Raw genomic sequence first — 19,117 nt, forward strand, 5'->3', positions numbered from 1 at the left:
GATCTGTGCGCTCAATTGAAACAATAAAACTAGTCTCTTATTAGTTTATTGTCAAAATTTGTAAATCAAATGGTGGCTTGATTAAAAAAAAAGAAGTTTACCAATATAAATATTAAAAATTATAAATTGTCTACATCTACATAGCTACTACGCTTTTCCACTGGGTCTCCAAGGCTTAGGAATGGCACCCTTACTTATCATATGTTGCATCATGTCTGGCTTTCCTTGAATTAACTTAACCTCGAGCTTTTTGGATTCTGCTTGTTTTTCGCGAGCTTGAATATAACGCTTTGTCATCCTGACGGGAATTGGATCACTTTTGACTGGTGTTTTCTGAAGACCAGGAAATGATTTTCCGCCTGGAATGCCCCCACCACCGCGCATTGGTCCACCAGGCGCTGGCCCCCAAATATCTTTGTTTTTCGGCAAGACACCAGGATGCACTCCATGCGGACCACCGCCCCTATATCCAAAGACGCCGTCCTCAAACACAATTTCTTTAAAGTCACCAAACGCTGTGTTTGTATAGCGATCCCCAGCAGCACAGCTATAGAAGCGCATGTAGGGGGAGTACTTGATCGGAAAAGGCGGTTCGTATGGTTTAGGTTCCACGACTGTTTGCATACTAAAATTGGCGGTCAGGGGCTTAGGTGAAGTCGGAGGCTTAGCTATGCCCGCCGGCGTATTCACATCGAAATCGAACTCGAACTCGCTGTCACTGCTGTCTGTTAGCACTAGATGATCAACGCAACTTTCCATACTGCGCCGCCTGCATTCATCTTCTATTGCATTCTGTAGATATTTCTTTTCCACGGCATCGCGACAGACGCACATCATCACCGTCTTGTGACAGCAGCACTTGGAGAAGCCTTTAGCCTTGAGCTGCTTCTTGATCTCGCTGAGCGCGACGGCAAGCTCGCTTTTAACTACCTTAAATATAATGGGGTTCATTTGTACATTCATATTATTGATTGGCCGCAATGTAATGAAGATTTCGCCATTCTTCTTGGCCAAGTTTAGCACGGGCGGCTCATATATCTCTTCCACATGGCTATTGCAGGTTTTATAGCTAGAGCGCCCTTGCGAGCCATTCAAAAAGAAATTCATCGCCTTCTTCATTGACTTGTGAATGGCGCCGGGTCGCCAGCCGTATTTGCGTGCCTCTTTGCTAGAGGACCAAGCCCAGCCATGATGGCGTGCGACTGGTCTGTTAATCTTGGTGCAATATTTGTGTATTTGGCTTTTAGTTTTCGCGCTAAATTTGTGTATTTGATTTTTGGTCTTTCTTCGCTTTTGACTGCTCATGAGGACCTTGCTTGGGCGCTTTTTTTTTAAAGCAGCCGGCTTGGCTCCATTCGTCTGGTCGTTCTCTAATGACGCGGCTGCTTTCACAGTTGGCTCACAATTTTGTCGGTATTTTTGCTTTCCTAAGTCTATATCATATAGATGGACCAGCTCAGATAAGACGCGTGATAGAAATGGGCGAAAAGTCATAGGTCTGGTCTGTGTTAAGCAATAAATCTCGGGATCCTCATCAGCGTCTTCTTCGCTTTCCATTGCGACATCGACCTCTTTTGACTTCGGCGGCATAATGTCCGGATATCGTTTACGCAATCGACAGTTGGCACAGAGTTTGTCATATTTGCATGTGCATCGGCACTTAGATTGATTCTCATTGGGAACCCGCTTACGCGCCTCATCAAGGACAGGTGGGGTCTCGTCAAGATATTCTTTCAATATTTCATCCGCGGTCATTTTTCTTTCTGGCTTAATCTCTTCAACGATTGGTATCTGCTTGATTCCGCAGCCGGGACAACTGGCATATTTCGGTAGCCATGACATATTATGGAGGCAGACAGGACACAACTGCACTTCCTTACTTATCTGTGAGTCGTTGGGAGTTAATAGTCCTCCACCCGTAAATCTGTTGCTGCTAAAAGCATACTGCATATTCTGATTAGATGGTGAGTTTGTTAAGGCTACATCATCTAAAGGATTGATACACGGCGAGCCGCAAGGACTTCTTAATGCCTCCGCCGTGCGGCAGGGTAGTTTCTTAACACCAGAAATTCTATCAATAATTTCACTATACTGTTGTGTCATTATCTATTAAATAGAAACATGTCAATAATCAACAATACTTAAGACTTGCTGAACTTACGTTTATATTCTTACGTATTGAGTCGCCCAATGGATCATATTTAAAAATTTCATCATGCTTAAATGCACTAGGTTCAACGGTGCGATAGCGTTCGAGGCCCAATTTTAGATACTCATCCTCTACGTCTACTTGCCATTTATCTATGCAAGGCTTAACGGGGTCGGGGTTGCGCTGGTAATCGCCGATAACTAACAAAATATCGTTTGGGTCTATACTTGTGTCCACAAGAAGTTGGCAAATGCTTGGCTCCGGTCTGCAAAAAAATACTTCCTTTAGGTTTAGCAGAATGGGGATTACTCTTCACTTACATTTGTTGAATGCTCTTTAATACAAGCCGGCAAAGAAACTCAACTTTGCCAACAACTAGTGTTTGCCGCCCTAAGAGGCAGGAATCCAAATGTAGAAGTTCAGTCATGTCCCCGGTTATGTTCTCAACAATAGGTTTGGGAAAACTCATGTGGCCCATGCCAATAATGCTATTGGAAAGTTTCACAATAACATCCATTCCACATTTTTCCAGGCTCTCTTGCAGCTTCTCTGGGGTTTGAATGAACTCCGTACTTGAACCTTGCTGGAATTCGTTTACATTAATCTGACTCGAAGTTATGTTGATTACTTTATTGTCCAAAGTGACCTCTACGATTACTTTATCCAGTTCCTCGCTTAGTACATATGGCGACTCAAATTGAGTTATTATAATATCGAATACAAAAAGACACGCCATTATACTTAAGCTTAATATTTGTATACTTTATAGTAAAAATTATACCAACGAAAATTTCAAATTAATCTTAAATTTTTAATATCTAAATTTCGACCTGCATGCACGTTTTCATATGACATTTGAAGCAATAGAAGATATTAAAATTCCTGTAGTATATAAAAAAAGCCACCTGGATGAACAAAAATTGTCCTACAACTAATTTAACAGCATTTGAAATAATTTTATTCGGTGCTTGCACCGATAGTAAGAAAAATTGAACCTTGCCTTGCCCTTTCATTTCTATAACTATTTTACTTGATCTTTTATGGTAGTCTAAAAGTTTTTAGAAAGTACATATTCTGCAGCCTAATATGTTTTGAACGCGCATCATATACTCCAGTATCTGCACACTCTGCGCTTAGTCGCCAGCTAGGAGAGCTACTTAAGTTCTATACTGAATCTTCCACAACAATTCTATGGCAACAAAGTACTTGTAATGACAGAATCCCCCGTCTATCAGAGCCAATGCTAAGCTAAAAAACATTGAAAGTTCGATGGAAGATTCGCCACATTTTTAGCGTATATTTTATAATATCGTAAAATATAATGTATTAACAGAATCGTTCTACATTTGTCTTTAAGTTTGAGAATGGCAACTTCTGAATTAAAAACATAATATTCTCCAAGCAAATAGTGCCGAAAGTATGCGTTTCAAGGATCACGTGGGGCACATTGGTCAGGCTTATCTGTAGACGATTTCCCTAGCCGGGATTATTTGGGTTCCATGGTTTAGGCATAACGCATCATATATTTCCATCCGCTGCATTTCCTTGGGCAGCTTCTACTGCTTTATAGAAACACTTCATCCTTCGTTATCCTAAAAGGTTTCATTATCATTTGCAGCTGTTTTTACCCTCAGCTATCCTACCTTAGTTTTCGACTGCCACCTGGGCAAGTAAACACACCTTGTGACCCACTGCCTCTAGTGTTAAAAGCACCATCGTAAAAAATATTTTCCCCAGGGCTAGCTGCGCAGTTACCTGTGAACATTAGAGTTTGCTAAGAGAGGCTGTGCCAGGTTGCCAAGTAACTTTCACTCAAGCTTGCTTTGCTTATATGGCACGGCTGCGGCAGTCTTTTTTTAGTGCGTTTTTGAGTTACTCTTTCTCAATGTAGCTCTTACAATACATAGGCAGTTTCACTTGCGAAATCTTTTTCCTTTAGGGTTTTCTTTCTTTTTTTCATAGAGCTTTAGTGCACTCCCTTTTGACAATTTTAAGCTCAATGGACTTCGTCTTACTCTTAATGTCGTCTATCGCACGTAGAACTATTTATGCTTTGCCATTCCTTTTGTAGTTGCTGAGCATGGAAAATGTTCCTGCGTCTTTACATTCTTTTCTTTTTCTTCTTTTCTGTAAGCTTCATATAAAAAGAATTCTTGTGCTCTGCAGTCAGTCTGCTGGCAAGCGATGTATCTTATGGTTTCACTAAGCTTTTTAATTTTTTGTTGGGTCTTCTTTTTTGTACTCATACCCATTATATACAGATTCCATATTATAGTTCTGATAAAACATGATGGAGAGGGACTAGATTTCTCTAACAACTATAAATTGTCAGCTACAGGCGATATATCACTGAACATATCCGCGAATTAAGTCTTACTCTGTTTGAGTCAGGTGCACCGGCACCTTATTACAAGGGATCATCATGGTGCTCACCAAGGTTTTCCCTTCATTGCCATGGATTTGATGAAACAGTTTGGACATGTAGCAAATGTTGGCAGGAATGACATGCTATTCAGGCAAATCGGACAACAACGTCTTGGATTGATCTGTGTCAGTTTCAAATCATTAGATACTAAAGGAGTTGGATTCGCACAGTCATCCGTGTGATCTGTGCACCCGGGTGTCTTCAACAGGTCTGGTTTTTTTACACTTGAGTCCATAAGATTTTCATACTCCCGTATCAATTTCTATTTCAGAGAAGCATCAGTAACTGCGGTAGGAAATTTAGCTTGTGACTTACATTCAACTTGGAGAATGGCTCAGCTACATCACTTTTCTTTGGATTGGAGACATCAGTGATAAAATGTTCATAACATTTCAAGTCTTTGCTCAAAGGGGATATGATAATTTGCAGCTCAGCCTCCCTAAAAGGAGCGAATAGATTATTTTGGACGAAAACTAGATACTGGCATTAATTTACTTACTTTGGCTTCCTAAACTTCGGTAGCAGACGGCAGAGCACCTCAATGGTGCCTGCCTCCTGGCCATATTTTTTAAACGCGCACAAGCTCGAGAAGCTCAAATCAGCCATGTGTTCTTTTATTGTATTAGTCACTGATGGGGGTAAAGTGATTTTACATTTACCAAGACTGCGATCGCAGTAAATAATTGCAATTGGTATTCCGTTAGCTACCAAAGCTTGGCGAAGCTTATCGACATTGGCCTGAAACACAATGCTAATGGGTGCTTCAAAATTGTTTGAAACAACTAAATTTAACTCATTAAATCTTATCTGTACTTTCAATTTTTTCAAATTCAAATCTTTCACTTTGAATGACTCAACCCGCGTCACAATAATATCAAGTATAAAGGTAAATTTTTTCATTTTGTCGATACTCGTCGAAATGCTATGTGGTTTTATAAACAATTTTAATATCAAATGTTGCTTTATTTAACATGTGTATTAAAAAGTGAATATCAAGTAAATGTATGCAGTTTAATTGAACATTTATTTCCTACACTAATATTTTGTGTACAAAAGCTACTATGACTCGGAAAAGTAGGGGGAAAGAGGAAAGAGTCGGGTGCATAATACTCAGTCATGGTATAAAAACTGTTAGCTTTGGAACGAATCGGGAACACCTTATCAGATGAGGTCTAAATTTTAAAACTATCAAGTCTCTACCTTCAATAATAGCGAAATGATTTGCATTCATACGGACAGAGAGACAGGCGGATGGACGGAGAGTCGTCCGAGGAAACAATAATTGTGATATATTTCATTGCGATTTTCATATATTCTTAAAAAAATTTTTACATTATACAAATAATGTTCCTCAAGAGTTAATTGGTTGGCAAAAATAATAACCCCATGGGGAACAGTATTGTTCGTTGAATTGATTGCAGTTTCGATAATCATATGGCTGATAGCATTTTGTAGCGTATGGTTCAAAGTGATTTCCTAGCCGTGGTGCATATTCGTTAGGCAATAAGGGGATCCGTAATTTAGTGCATTGGTTACGTTGTGCAGCGGCCCCTTGAGGGCCTGACATAGCTTTTTTTCTAGAAACTAATTTGTTACTCTTCAAATAGCTCGGCATATCCAACTGTTTCGTTGCTGCTTTTGCAGCTGATTCGGTAACTTTCTGACAGCGCTTAGCTAATTTTAATGGAATCAATTCTCTAGTTCCTGCGGTATAACGTTGCCTTTCAGGTGCGGGAATTGGTATATGTTTCTGGTATATGCCAGAAGCCGCACCAGCGTTGCGCTTACACACTGGACCATGCGGACCGCCACCCCTGCATCCAAAGCAACCGTCCTCAAACACCGTCTCTCCTGGCTTGCCGAAAACTGTGCCCGTGTATCGACCACCGGTAGCACAGTCCTGAGCACGAGAGTAGAAACTTTGTTTGATTGGATGCCTAGGAGGAATTATTTTCATTTTAGTCAGCTGGGTTGCATGGTCACTGGTCCGTGGTTTCAGCGTGGCCGGAGGATGTGGCACGCTCGACGGCGGCGATACATTAATATTGAATTCATCTTCACTGTCACTGGTATCCGTAAGCACAAGATCGTTCACACAACTCTCCATGCCGCGACGATTGCACTCCTTTCGTAGAGCGACCTCAAGTTCCCTTTTTTCCATGTTGCTGCGACAGACGCACAGCATCAACGATTGGTGGCAGGTGCACTTACGAAACCCTTCGTCCTTAAGCTTCTTCTTGATGTCGTGTAGCGACACAGCCAAATCGCTTTTAACTATCTTAAACACAATAGAACCCTGCTCTAGGCTTTTGTTGTTCACTGCGCGCAGGGTAACGAAAGTTTCGCCTCTTTTCCTACACACCTGAAGAATAGGAGGCTGAAGTTTCACGTCCCGTTTGACGTTCGATTGCTGCTCGCGCAGAAGATCTGCATGTTTACTTGGCAGGTGATACAAAAAGTAATTCATGAGCTTTTTTATGGGCTTGCGAACTGCACCTGGTCTCCAACCATATTTGCGAGCCTCTCGGGTACATGTCCAATTCCAGCCATGATGACGCGGCACAAGCGGTTGCAGATTCGCACAGCACTGGTGTGTTCTCCTTCGTTGATTTTTTGCGAACTGTGAATTAATGCCTTGTGGAGTATTGTCTGGATTATTCCGTTCGTTATGTCCCTCGGACAGGTGCTTTTCTTGAGTAGGTAGTGTATGGAAATTTATATTGTGTTTCTTTTCTTTGCACTGATGATCGGGCATCAATCGAACTTTGCCGTGCCTTGCATTATAGAGATCGCGTAGATCGGAAAAAACTTTGGTCAAATGTGGGCGAGACTCCTCAGATTTCATGTGACTATCAGACTGTGTTTGTACAATGGGCACTGCAGAGGGCTTGAAGATATCTTCGCACTGCCTACGTATTCGACAATGGGCACACAGTTTATTCATCCACGAGCACCGACACCTGGATTGATTTAGTTGACTGGCGCTTTCTTCACCTTCCACTGCACTGAGATCTAATGATTTAGCAAAGTTGTTTACGTAGGGCTTACCCATGTAATCATTCAATATTTGATCGGGAGTCAGTTGATTCTTGTCGGGAGGCTCGTCTTTTACCGGTAAGGGCGTGACTCCGCACTTGGGACATGAGGCGAATTTTGGTAGCCATGACATGTTATTCAGACAGATGGGACAGAAACGTATGGGCTTTATCTGTTGGTATTTTTCATTACAATCGATCATGGCTGAAGGCTTTGGATGACGCAAACCATCATGTTTGTCTGCGCCAAAGTCTGAAGCACAGCGTTTTGCTGGCAAGGAGGGTGAGTATTGCTCTTGTAAATAGTCTTGTGTGGAGCACGGCTCACTCGAATGACGTCTTCGATTTATTGACTTAATAATGTTTTTGTAGTCGTCTACCAATTTCTGTGAATAGAAACATGTCTTAAGGACCTTTGCAAAAGCCAATGTAAAAGGCTAGAACCTTAAGTGGTAAGAAGGCGTCAACAACATTATTACGTTTTATCGCAACATTCGAGCGCTCTTGTCCAGTAGTATTAATGTTCTGATAGCGTTGTAAATCCACATTCAGATACTCATCGCGCTCATTTGATTCCAATTTATCCAGGCAAGGATCGCAGTCAGTGGGACAGTGCTGCCTGCTGCTGACAAGAAACATGATATCCTGCATTTTAATGCCTTCTTTCGTCCTTTAAGGATATGTTAATCATTAATACTTGACCTGAATCTCGAAAGATTCACTTACACTAGGTGATCATCGCATTTGATAACAAGACGGCAGATAATCTCTATACAACCCACCACCTGATTTTTTCTCACAATGTGCACGGTGTCTTTGTGGTTGAGATCAGACATACCGTCCTTAATTCTGTTCGTGTAATCATTAGGAAAGTTTATCTGAGCATTTCCTATAAGAGCATCCCTGACGTATACGGAAATAGCCATTCCGCAATTCTTAAGGACATCCCTTAAATGGCTTGGCAACGCTCTGAATTCTGTGCCTGAGCTGGCATTAAACTGATTTACATTGATGCGACTACTTGTTAAGCATATTTCCTTCTTATAAAATTTAGTCAGCACTTTTAATTTACTGCAATCATTAATAACCAACTTGGGCACATCTAATTTTGAAACAACAATGTCAAAGATAAAGTTACTCAAGGGCATTATCTCTTGTATGCTATAAAGGTTTGCTAATTTCTTAAAAGACGCAAATAAGTCCCACAACAGGAAATATTAAAAAATTAAGTAAATTTTTAAAATAATTTTGTTTGTAAAACACAATGAATAGTTCGTGTGACAAAAATTATGATTTTTCCCCACATTCCCTGAAACCCAATCATGGAGAACGGTTATTTTCATAAAATACGTACTCGATCCCATCTTGCGAGCTTTTCTGCGCAATTTAAAGACTACGACTGGTTTCCACAAGGCTTCGTAACTTCCTTCTACTTCTTTTAAAGAAAGCATTTGGTAATCAACTGGCTAAAAATTAAAAAAAAATGAATTGTATCTTGACTTTAGTCTCTCTCTCTGCCTGACGGCCTATATCAAATTATTTGATCTACTATCGGAAAAAAAATCACACTTAACACAGTTTAGAACCTCCCGCACACAATTTATTTTAAAACAAATACATATATTGTGATTAGTGTTAATACGTACAGTAGCAACTTGGATTATAACACTGGTTGCAACATGAATTGTAGTATTGACAGGGATCATAGCCCCTGCCCAAGCGCGGCATAGTGTCGAGTGGTGGTATGCATTCGCGCAGAAGTTGGCGTCGTTTTGCCTGTTTTTGCTTAATGTGTTCTGCTTCCTCCCTTAATTTATCCTCAAGCGTTTTCTTCGGCTTTGGGTTATTCGGATCCCAGGGTGTGGGAAGAGCGCCGTCCTTCCTTAAATAGTTGATTAGGTCAATGCCTTTTTTTCTCTTTTCAGCGGCATTCTTAATAGCGTCTTTTTCAGCTTTAGCAGCACTTTTAAGATTGTCATAATACCGTTTTAGCATTCGCACTGGTATAGGTCCGCTTTTACCTGTTCGTTGATCTTTATAACCAGGAAACGCTTTGTTGTTAAGAGTACCTGTTAGCCCCCCGCGTCTGCCACCCCCGGAGCGCCCACCACCAGACATAGGCCCGCCTTGGCCGGCACCCCATATGCCTTGAATTTTTGCTCTTCCACCCGGAGAAGCAGAAGGACCGTGGGGACCGCCGCCTCCATATCCGAAATATCCATCCTCAAATACAATTTCACCCGGTGCACCAAACGCTGTGCCGGTGTAGCGATCGCCCGCAGCACAGTCGTACGGTCGCCAATAGGTGCCTATCTTAGGTGGATACTTGGGGGGTACTATTAGATCTTTCTTGGCAGTTTGTGTTCCATTGCTCAAAGTAGTATGCTTCAAACATGGAGATGCTGACGCCGCTGGCGGCGACACATTAAAATCGAACTCCATGTCACTCTCACTGGTGTCCGTAAGCACCAGTTGACTCACACAACTTTCCATTCCACGACGTTTGCTCTCTTTCTCTACTGCGCGTTCGAGATGCTTCTTTTCTACGATATCTCGGCAGACACACATCATCACCGTATTGTGACACGTACATTTGCGGAAGCCCTTCTCTTTGAGCTTTTTCTTGATAGCCCTGAGTGCGACTGCTAGATCACTCTTAACTACCCTGAATATAATCGGCTTCATCTGCACATTTCCCGTACTGATAGGCTTCAGTGTAACTACTATCTCGCCATCTTTTTTGCATACGTGTAGAGTCGGCTGATGTTGCTCAGTCATGTCGACCTCTTCTGCCTTTTTGCAGATATTGAAACCATTATTTCGAGAGTTGTTTAAAAAAAAGTTCATCAGACGCTTGACTGGTTTTCGAATACATCCTGGACGCCACCCATATTTCCATGCTTCCTCCCTTAAGCCCCAAGCCCAACCACGATTACGTGCCACTGCCCCTCCTGTTTTCACGCAATTCTTGTGCAGGGCGCTCACAACTGGTTTCTTGCGTACGATTGTATTAATTTTTTGTTTGACCATTTTATCCTGCGGTATGGTTAATGATTTCTTTGGAACTGTCTTTCTCTTCGGCTCGCCTTTTTGTTCACAATTATCAGTACCAATAGTGTCTTTAAGCTCGTATAAGTCCTTCAGCTCGGAGAACACACGCGCTAGATATGGCTTGCAATCTTTAGTGTCATAGTTATATACGCAAAAATCCTCGGAGGACTTAGGTGTCACCTTAGGGCATACAATTTCATTTTTACTAGCTTTGAAAATGTCTGCACAAAGTTTCTGTATTCGGCAGTGGGCACATAATTTTCCCCCCTTGCACGTGCACCGGCACCCTCCATCGTAATCCTTCTCTCTTTGCGCCTTTTCACAAGGATCTTCGCAATAATCATCCTTGTAACCCAAAGGCTTGCCCAAAAACTCAATAATTATTTGATCTGGGTTCAGTTTCTTCTCCTTGTGGCGTTCCTCTATGACCGGCATAGCCTTGGCACCGCACCTGGGACAGCAAGCTAGTTTGGGCACCCACGACATGTTGGCCAGACAGACGGGACAAAAGCGTGGTGGGTTTATATCTGGCTTATTTAAGTCACTAATAGGCGCTGGTATCATCGACGGATCGCAGAAGTCCGGACTATCCCCTTGACGTGCTGGTATAAACGAGAAGCACGTACCAAATGTATTATTCTGAAAATTTATATTTGGAACACGGCAAGTGCCGTCCTGCTCTGTTTCGTCTGGAGCCCGGCAAGGGGACCTTACGCCCTGGGGTTGACCCATGCGTGAAGTAATAGAATCGACAATCTGTTCACATTCTTTTGCCATTATCTACAAATAAATTGAATTTCAGAAGAACTCATCATCGAGACACAGCATTTCCCCCTACACTCACCTTAAGCTGACTACAGGCGTTATTTCCTGTTGAGTTATGTGTGAAAGTTTCCGTTGCTCTTTGGTTACTGCCGGCTGAGTGACGATAGCGTTGTAAATCCAAATCCAGTATTCCATCACCCTCATCTGCCTCCAAAGCATCCTGACAAGGATCGCAAAAACTTGGACATCGCTGGACATCACTCAAAACGAACATGATATCCTGTTTATTTATGGACTTATCCACATTACGTACACATGCACCCTCCACTGCACTGTAAAACATATTACGCATATTAGAGTTTCGAAAATTTTTTAGGCATAGCTTTGCTTACTTAGTCAATTCATCGCATTTACTGATAAAGCGAAAGAGCACGTCAATTTTGCCAATAGTTTGGCCTTCCCTTTCAAAACTGCAGGAGTCCATATAAATTAAGTCTCGCATTCCTTTTTCTATCGAATCTATATTCTTTTGGGGCAAAGACAGTTGACCGGCGCCGATGACCTTATTTTTATATGAGACCGTTAAAGCAAGGCCACATTCCTCAAGAGACTTGCGTAATTTTTTTGGTGTTTCTATGATATCTATTCCAGCACCGGGTTTGAACTCGCTCACATTTATGCGGCTTGGTGATATAATCACTTTTGTTTTGCCAAAACTCGCTTGGACTTGAACCGTTTTCATATCTGTGATTTCGGGACTTTCCAAATGCGTAACGACAATGTCGAGAACAAAGCTATTGTTTTCCATTTTGTAGTTTGTTTTCTTGTATTTGGTAAGGATAATTAGGTATCTGTTTCTGACACTCTTAAATAAAGACTGAAAATTTTGATGGCATTTGTCTTCAAACGTATTTAACAACAGAGAATTTTACAAATTTTATAGTTTTCCATAAATTAATTTCTACATACAATACTATTGCACTCCTTAACAAATCATAAAAGTCTGATTTCTGAAGCTCCAAAAGTTACCTACTTGAAGTCAAATGCTACTATGATGAACATAGATGTGCATGCATAGGACTTAGATCGTTTTTTGATTCAAATACCCAATTTGATGACATTTGATAAAAATAAGATAAAATCAGGTAAAAATAGACAGACAACATAAACCAATTACTTATTCCTCTTATATTTCTTATTTTTTTATCATTTTTATATTATTTTTCAGTCATCCCTATCCTTAGCTATTTGTTTTTTAGCTATAGAGACATAAAATAAAATATAGTTTTGCGCTGTGTATCGGTCATTCCGTTTGGCCCCAAGTCCTTAGCCGCCTTGACTCGTAGTCTTAACTGAAGTGTTGAGCTTATTTACTTGTAAAAATTCTTCCGATTTCATTAAATACTTAATCAAATCAATGCCTTTCTTCTTTAGCTTTCGGTACATTGTGTAGTCCTCTCCTGTGTTGGCTCAGCACAGGGATCTATGCAAAAGTATTCTTTAAGAGATTCATTAATTACAATGTCGAATTGGGGCATTGACTTAGTTCAGTATTTAGGACAGGAAGAGTAGTTGGGAACAGAAGCGTTTTTTGAATTATCTATCTTTCACTTAACGGCCAGATTAGATTTGACAAGTTTTACAGGTTCATGTTTTTTTCTGGACACCTTCTGTTTTTTAGGGCTGCCTTGTCCACAATTGTCTTTTCGCAGCGCGTCTTTAATCATGTATAAGTTCTTCAGCTCGGAGAGCACACGCGCCAGATCTGTGATGCAATGTTTAGAGCCACTTTGCCTCACAAAAAAGTCCTCGGACGATTTAGGTGTGATCTTATGGCATACAACTTTATTAACTTCAAAAATGTCTGCACAAATTGTCTGTATGCGGCAGTGGGCACATATTATTCCCCTCTTGCACGTGCACCGACAGCCTTTATCCTTTTCCTTCTCTCGTTGCGCTTTTTCACAAGGATCTTCGCAGAAATCATCCTTTTGATCCAAGGGGTTGCCCAAAAACTCTGTTATTATTTGTTCTGAGGTCAGTTGTTTCTCCTTGTGGCGTTCCTCAATGACCGGCATAGCCTTGGCACCGCACCTGGGACAGCAAGCCAGTTTGGGCACCCACGACATGTTGGCCAGACAGACGGGACAAAAGCGTGGTGGGTTTATATCTGGCTTATTTAAGTCACTAATGGGCACTGGTATCATCGACGGATCGCAGAAGTCCGGACTATCCCCTTGACGTGCTGGTATAAACGAAAAACACGTACCATGGGAATTATTAAGAAAATGTCGATTTGGTGCACAGCAAGTACCGCCCTGTTCTCTTCTGTCTAGTGTCCGGCAGGATGATTTGTGCTGAGCAAGTCTTGTGGTAATGGAATCAATAATCTGTTCACATTCTTCTTTGAATTTCTGCAAATAAATTCAATTTCAGACACGCTGAGGAAAAACTCACCAACGAGACACAGCATTTCCTCCTACACTCACCTTAAGCTCACCGAACACGTTATGTGTGGGAATATCTGTTGCTCTCTGGCTTTTACCAACTGAGCTGCGATAGCGTTGCAAATCCAAACGCAGTTTTCTATCGGCCTCATCGTCATCGGTGAAAGCATCATGACAAGGTTCGCAAAAGCTTGGACATCGATGGACATCACTCATAACGAACATAATGTCCTGTTCATTAATCAGCGTATCCACATTTCGTACACATGGACTCTCCACAAGACTGTAAAATATATGACGCATATATGAACTATTAGAAGATAGTTTACACAGAGCTTTACTTACTTTTCCAGTTCTTCGCATTTAATAATAAGACGAAAGAGCACGCCAAGCTTTCCAACATCTTCGCCAGCTTTGCCAAAACGGCAAGTGTCCGAATATACTATATCTCTCATTCCAATTCCTATCAGATCTATCGTCTGTTGAGGTAAAATCATTTTACAGGAGCCGATGACCTTATTTTTATATGAGACCGTCATCGTCAGGCCAAAGTCCTCTAGACTCTTGCGAAGTCTTGTTGGTCCTATTATCATATCTGTTCCAAATCCAGTTTTAAGCTCGCTGACATTTATGCGGCTGCTTGTTATAGGAATTTGTTTGTTACCAAACTTGGCGACAACTTTCACGGCATGCCAATTTTCGATTTCATGACATTCCAGTAAGGTAACGATAATGTCGAATACAAAGTGAATGGGTATCATGTTGTCGTTCGGTTTGATTTCTTATATTTTCAAAAGATATTTCAGTTTCAATTGATAAAATAATTTTAAAGACTTAAAATTTTGACGGGGCTTGACAGATGTTTAACAGGTCATTTTAATATGTAATTAAAATGTTTCAATGTAAGCCTGATAGACTATGCTATAGCTTACTTAAAAGGCTTTGATAGTCTGATTTCTCAAGATCCAGAAGTGTTATTTCAAATAATACTAAGATAAGCATTAATAATAATGATAATTATATGAGCGTGGCGTTTTCGTTTATTTCCTAAGCAGAATACAACTGAGAATATTTTAGGTTTCAGATAAAAATATAAAATGTACTGATTTTACGGCCAGCGCGAATTTAATTTATAATTGGCGGCTTTAATTTGTTGTAACTTAGCAATAGTAGGAACACGGCTTATATTGTGTGCACGGATTAGCGTACGGAGAGTAGCACTGATTAGCGCACGGATCGATACCCTTACCAAGCCGAGCCAACCTTTCAAATGGTGGAACGTCAACCTGGTTGAGAGCTTTCCGTTTGCGCTGTGCATCAGTCAGTCCATCTACCCCCACGACCGGGCCCGTCCTGACTTTGGACTTGACTTCAGGCTTGGGCTCATTAGGATTCCAAGGCTTCGGAACTGTGCCGGCTTTCATTAAATACTGCATCAGGTCAATACCTTGCTTCTTTTTTGCAATCTCATTTTTAATTGCATCTTTTTCTGCTTGAGCTCGAGCTTTATTAGCTTCAGTATATCGTTTAGGCATTCGCACTGGGATGGCTGGGCTAGGACCACTAGATTTCTTCTTACCGCCAGGAATGCCTTTTCCCCCTTTACCACCGCCACTCCTCATTCCTTTCTCCTTAATTCTTCCGCCGTGAGTAGCTGAAGGACCGTGCGGTCCACCGCCACCAAGTCCGAAAACTCCATCCTCAAATACAGCTTCACCGGGTATACCAAATGCTGTTCCAGTGTACCGGTCGCCCGCAGCACAGTCGTAGACACGCCAATAGGGACTGAGTTCGGTTGGATACATTGGCTGAGCTTGTTGATCATTTGTGGCTGTCTGCGTGCTCAAGTTAGCGGTACGTGGCTTAATAGTTAGTTGGGGCTTACCCCCAGGCTTTACGGGTGTCACATCTAAATTAAATTCCATCTCACTCTCACTGGTGTCTGTAAGAATCAAATGGTCCTCGCAACTTTCCATTCTTCGTCGCTTGCACTCCTTCTGCAGTGCGTTTACGAGATGCTTTTTATCCACAGCCTTACGGCAGACGCACATCATAACGGACTTGTGACAGACGCATTTGGGAAAGCCTTTATTCTTCAGCTTATTTTTGATCGCCCTGAGTGCCACAGCTAGATCGCTTTTAACTATCTTGAACACAATGGGTTTCATTTCCACATAGGGGCTATTCACCGCATTTAGTGTAATGTAAATTGCGCCATTTTTCTTGCGCAAATTGAGAATCGCGGGCTGTATACTGGCCTCAGCTTCTTCCGCTAGTCGGCAGGTGTTGAATGCATTCTTTTCTGCTGAGTATTGCAGAAAGAATCTCATTATGGCCCCAGCATAGCGGCAAATGGCCCCCGGACGCCATCCGTGTTTGCGTGCTTTCTTGGTCGACATCCACGCCCAGCCGTGGCGTCGGGACACATTGGGGTCTTGCTTAAGACAAGTCTTATGTCCAATTTTTGGGCCTTGCGGCATGCGATTCATAAATGTTGAATTCTGGTTCATAAGTGAGTTTTTCGAGATTTCTTTGATTCGTAATAAACTCTGCTCATTTAATAGAGCAGTTTTTTGGTCGTCCCGTTCTTTATAGATATCTCGAAGCTGTCCTAATACGCGTTCTAAGTAAGGACTGCACGAGAAAGGGGATGACTCATCGGACTCGACTATAATGCAAAAATCGTCATTTTCTGTGGGCTCCACTTTTGGGCATGGCTTAGAGAAACTAGTTTCTGCGTTAAACATTTTTGCACACATTTTGCGAATGCGACAATGAGCACAAAATTTGAGACCCTTGCAGGTACAGTGTGTTGCTCCGTCCTGTGTTGACTCAGCACAGGGATCTACGCAAAAGTCTTCGGCTAGTCTCTTTGGTACTTTAAGACACTCATCTATTATTTCGTCTACAGTAAGAGATTCAGTAGGTACAGCGTCAAATTGAGGTATTGCCTTTGTACAGCACTTGGGACAGGGAGAATATTTGGGAAAGCACGACATTGGATTGAGGCAAACGGGACAGTACCGAATGGGCTTTATGCCCATTTTTTCTGGATCTTCGAACGGTACATTTATCGTGCGATCGACATAATTTTGAATGTACTTCTTCTTTCCGCTCCAGTCCGTTAACACAAGATCGTCATTCTTTAATTCATTTACCTTCTGAACAACTGAGTCAATAATTTCTTCGAATTGCTCTGTTATATTCTTTAACTGGTCGCACGCATTAGTGCTACGTTTCTCCACAGGCGGATCAGTTACACGCTGAATGCCGCCACTATAGCGCTTTAGATCCAATAGGAGCCGTTCATCACCTTCGACTGGCTCTATCTTATCCGCACACGGCTCACACACCTCAGGACAAGTGTCTGGATGGCCAAATACAAACATAACGTCAGTTTGATTTATAGTCTTCCCTATGGTAGCAATGCTCTTATTGCTGGGCCTGAATCAATCAATAAAATGTCAGTACTATTCTTTAGATATGATATGGGTGACTTACTCAATTGGTTCAGTTTGGTTCTCACACTTTCTGTATAGACTGCAAAGCAGCTCCACAGTTCCAATATCCATTCCACGACGAATAAGTATACATTTGTCCTGATGAAGTATCTGATCCATGTCCGGCTGAATGGCATCGATGAAAGTCTGAGGGAAGGTCAATACAGCAGATCCCAAAGTGTTTCCATAGTATCGCACAGTGATGGACAATCCCTGAGACTCGATAACTTGGCTAAGCCTTTCGGCATCAGTAGTTATTTCTTTCTGTCTTCCATCTTGAAATTCGTTGACGTTTATGCGGCTCGGCGTAATGACAATCGGAATATTATTAAACTTCAAATTAACAGTAAATCCTTGCGGATCATCTACCTTATCCTTGGTAAGCTCCAAGCGAGTAACAATAGTGTCGAAAAGAAAGGTTGGTACTCTAGAATCAGTTGGCAACATTATTAATTTCTTATTCAAGTAAAATATACAAATATTCTAAAACATAAAACTATAAAAATCAATTAAGATTTGGTACACCGAAACCTGTGATGAATAAATATATAATAATGCTCTTGACGTAAAATGCTGATAGGCTTGTGCTGTTGAGAATTCAAACACAAAAACAAAGAAACTTATAATTATATGTCTGTAATCAAACGCTAAGAATAAATATTAGGTATATTTTTAGATTTTTATTAAAATTCTAATTACATTTTCCTGCCCAAGAGATGCGTTTATTTGTTTAAATTAGATATTTACATTATTTGACTTAGCCTCAGTACTTGGCCTGCTGCAATGTTTGTCTACTTATGTGTGAAATGCACTTGGTGGTTAGGCCAACTCCACCAGCCCCGACAAAGCATTCCAAGCCAAGCCACAAACCTGTTTTAGCGCCTTAAACTTATCGCAGCAGCTGCCTTTGATTTTCCTGTAAGCTGCTTGGCACGAATTTTGCTGCCAGCACACGCCACATGAATTTGTGTTGCTCTCGAACCCCTAAGTATGCAAAATTATTTCACCTCATGCACTTATCTTAATTAAGTTCAATTCGAATTAAATTTTTCGCATTAATTTGGCGGTCGGCACAAGCGTCTCGTGTGTGTTAGGCCAGCATTGAAAATCTAATTAATGCGCGCTTAAAAACTTATTATGATAATATATTTCGCGCGAATTATTGGGGGAAAAGAGTTTCATGCAATGTGATTTTAGGTCTTAATCGTAGAAACAAATCGCTTAATGTATTTTATATATTTATTGCTTGGTTTCTTGGTAAACTGATTGTGTTTGACTTTTATTGACTTACAACATAAGATTAAATTGCTGGAAGAAATAAAATGAATCATACATGAACTACAAGACAGGACCAAAACACAAGACTTTCAACTTGTCAAAACAGTAAGGAGTAAATGAGCATATGCTTTTGGCAGGCAATAGGTCTGATATAGAGGAGGAGATTCGTAATATGGCTTTAATAATTCGATAACTAATAATAGTTCCCAGAAAGGAACTTAACTCATTTAGAAATTTTGCTATTTTGCAAAATTGTTAAATATATTAAAATATATTTACATAAAAGAGAGAAAAAAGATTTGTTCGTTTCGTGATCTCTTTGTACATGGCCATGTAGCCATAGTCTGTAGCTCATGATACATTTCAGATCCGATTGAATCCTAATACGAATCCTTCAATTGAGATCGAGACATAATTGCTTGTAATTTTCTTGCTCTTCCAACTCTGTTGTATACGATTTCCTGATC

The 19,117-nt window shown here is 41.0% G+C and overlaps 6 protein-coding genes across 8 annotated transcripts; all 6 read right to left on the minus strand.

Moving 5' to 3' along the window:
* Positions 1-37: 37 nt before the first annotated feature.
* LOC111593281 lies at positions 38-2,957 on the minus strand. Its single transcript, XM_023305953.2, has 3 exons — positions 2,470-2,957; positions 2,162-2,414; positions 38-2,106 (listed from the first exon to the last, which is right to left on the minus strand). Exons 1-3 carry the CDS (start codon positions 2,883-2,885, stop codon positions 148-150), a joined length of 2,628 nt encoding a protein of 875 aa, XP_023161721.2. The 5' UTR covers positions 2,886-2,957; the 3' UTR covers positions 38-147.
* Positions 2,958-4,108: 1,151 nt separating this feature from the next.
* On the minus strand, positions 4,109-5,542 carry LOC111593248. The gene is made up of 3 exons (XM_023305906.2): positions 5,074-5,542; positions 4,890-5,013; positions 4,109-4,836 (listed from the first exon to the last, which is right to left on the minus strand). Exons 1-3 carry the CDS (start codon positions 5,472-5,474, stop codon positions 4,579-4,581), a joined length of 783 nt encoding a protein of 260 aa, XP_023161674.2. The 5' UTR covers positions 5,475-5,542; the 3' UTR covers positions 4,109-4,578.
* A 368-nt stretch (positions 5,543-5,910) lies between these two features.
* On the minus strand, positions 5,911-8,800 carry LOC111593247. Of its 2 annotated transcripts, none has more exons than XM_023305903.2 (3): positions 8,336-8,790; positions 8,054-8,279; positions 5,911-7,995 (listed from the first exon to the last, which is right to left on the minus strand). In XM_023305903.2, the coding sequence occupies exons 1-3, from the start codon at positions 8,755-8,757 to the stop codon at positions 5,926-5,928; spliced, it is 2,718 nt and encodes a 905-aa protein (XP_023161671.2). In that variant the 5' UTR covers positions 8,758-8,790; the 3' UTR covers positions 5,911-5,925. The 2 variants fall into 2 exon arrangements, with proteins under 2 accessions (XP_023161671.2, XP_023161672.1); XM_023305904.2 differs by having other exon boundaries at positions 7,917-7,995; positions 8,089-8,279; positions 8,336-8,800.
* A 397-nt stretch (positions 8,801-9,197) lies between these two features.
* Positions 9,198-12,378, minus strand: LOC111593269. The gene is made up of 3 exons (XM_023305940.2): positions 11,818-12,378; positions 11,505-11,757; positions 9,198-11,440 (listed from the first exon to the last, which is right to left on the minus strand). Exons 1-3 carry the CDS (start codon positions 12,231-12,233, stop codon positions 9,245-9,247), a joined length of 2,865 nt encoding a protein of 954 aa, XP_023161708.1. The 5' UTR covers positions 12,234-12,378; the 3' UTR covers positions 9,198-9,244.
* Positions 12,379-12,690: 312 nt separating this feature from the next.
* LOC111593260 lies at positions 12,691-14,801 on the minus strand. 2 transcript variants are annotated; one of them, XM_023305926.2, is made up of 3 exons: positions 14,218-14,801; positions 13,915-14,155; positions 12,691-13,839 (listed from the first exon to the last, which is right to left on the minus strand). In XM_023305926.2, the coding sequence occupies exons 1-3, from the start codon at positions 14,631-14,633 to the stop codon at positions 13,033-13,035; spliced, it is 1,464 nt and encodes a 487-aa protein (XP_023161694.2). In that variant the 5' UTR covers positions 14,634-14,801; the 3' UTR covers positions 12,691-13,032. The 2 variants fall into 2 exon arrangements, with proteins under 2 accessions (XP_023161694.2, XP_023161695.1); XM_023305927.2 differs by having other exon boundaries at positions 13,791-13,866.
* An 81-nt stretch (positions 14,802-14,882) lies between these two features.
* Positions 14,883-17,895, minus strand: LOC111593275. Its single transcript, XM_023305945.2, has 2 exons — positions 17,374-17,895; positions 14,883-17,316 (listed from the first exon to the last, which is right to left on the minus strand). Exons 1-2 carry the CDS (start codon positions 17,817-17,819, stop codon positions 15,033-15,035), a joined length of 2,730 nt encoding a protein of 909 aa, XP_023161713.2. The 5' UTR covers positions 17,820-17,895; the 3' UTR covers positions 14,883-15,032.
* Positions 17,896-19,117: the final 1,222 nt, after the last annotated feature.

The sequence above is a fragment of the Drosophila hydei genome, unplaced genomic scaffold, assembly GCF_003285905.1.
Source record: "Drosophila hydei strain 15085-1641.00,03,60 unplaced genomic scaffold, DhydRS2 tig00008121-arrow-pilon, whole genome shotgun sequence".
Classification (NCBI taxonomy): Eukaryota; Metazoa; Arthropoda; class Insecta; order Diptera; family Drosophilidae; genus Drosophila; species Drosophila hydei.

Excerpts from the sequence above, each read along its gene's own strand:
- LOC111593247 (XM_023305903.2), bottom strand. The coding sequence starts at position 8,757 with ATGCCCTTGAGTAACTTTATCTTTGACATTGTTGTTTCAAAATTAGAT. Across the intron at positions 8,280-8,335 it reads AAATGCGATGATCACCTAGT|GACGAAAGAAGGCATTAAAA; the intron begins GTAAGTGAATCT and ends ATATCCTTAAAG. Across the intron at positions 7,996-8,053 it reads ACGCCTTCTTACCACTTAAG|AAATTGGTAGACGACTACAA; the intron begins GTTCTAGCCTTT and ends TTCTATTCACAG.
- LOC111593248 (XM_023305906.2), bottom strand. The coding sequence starts at position 5,474 with ATGAAAAAATTTACCTTTATACTTGATATTATTGTGACGCGGGTTGAG. Across the intron at positions 5,014-5,073 it reads CCGAAGTTTAGGAAGCCAAA|GGAGGCTGAGCTGCAAATTA; the intron begins GTAAGTAAATTA and ends CGCTCCTTTTAG. Across the intron at positions 4,837-4,889 it reads AGCCATTCTCCAAGTTGAAT|AAATTGATACGGGAGTATGA; the intron begins GTAAGTCACAAG and ends TCTCTGAAATAG.
- LOC111593275 (XM_023305945.2), bottom strand. The coding sequence starts at position 17,819 with ATGTTGCCAACTGATTCTAGAGTACCAACCTTTCTTTTCGACACTATT. Across the intron at positions 17,317-17,373 it reads AACCAAACTGAACCAATTGA|GCCCAGCAATAAGAGCATTG; the intron begins GTAAGTCACCCA and ends TGATTGATTCAG.
- LOC111593281 (XM_023305953.2), bottom strand. The coding sequence starts at position 2,885 with ATGGCGTGTCTTTTTGTATTCGATATTATAATAACTCAATTTGAGTCG. Across the intron at positions 2,415-2,469 it reads TTAAAGAGCATTCAACAAAT|ACCGGAGCCAAGCATTTGCC; the intron begins GTAAGTGAAGAG and ends ATTTTTTTGCAG. Across the intron at positions 2,107-2,161 it reads CAATACGTAAGAATATAAAC|ATAATGACACAACAGTATAG; the intron begins GTAAGTTCAGCA and ends TCTATTTAATAG.
- LOC111593269 (XM_023305940.2), bottom strand. The coding sequence starts at position 12,233 with ATGGAAAACAATAGCTTTGTTCTCGACATTGTCGTTACGCATTTGGAA. Across the intron at positions 11,758-11,817 it reads AAATGCGATGAATTGACTAA|TGCAGTGGAGGGTGCATGTG; the intron begins GTAAGCAAAGCT and ends TATGTTTTACAG. Across the intron at positions 11,441-11,504 it reads ACGCCTGTAGTCAGCTTAAG|ATAATGGCAAAAGAATGTGA; the intron begins GTGAGTGTAGGG and ends ATTTATTTGTAG.
- LOC111593260 (XM_023305926.2), bottom strand. The coding sequence starts at position 14,633 with ATGATACCCATTCACTTTGTATTCGACATTATCGTTACCTTACTGGAA. Across the intron at positions 14,156-14,217 it reads AAATGCGAAGAACTGGAAAA|TCTTGTGGAGAGTCCATGTG; the intron begins GTAAGTAAAGCT and ends TATATTTTACAG. Across the intron at positions 13,840-13,914 it reads ACGTGTTCGGTGAGCTTAAG|AAATTCAAAGAAGAATGTGA; the intron begins GTGAGTGTAGGA and ends ATTTATTTGCAG.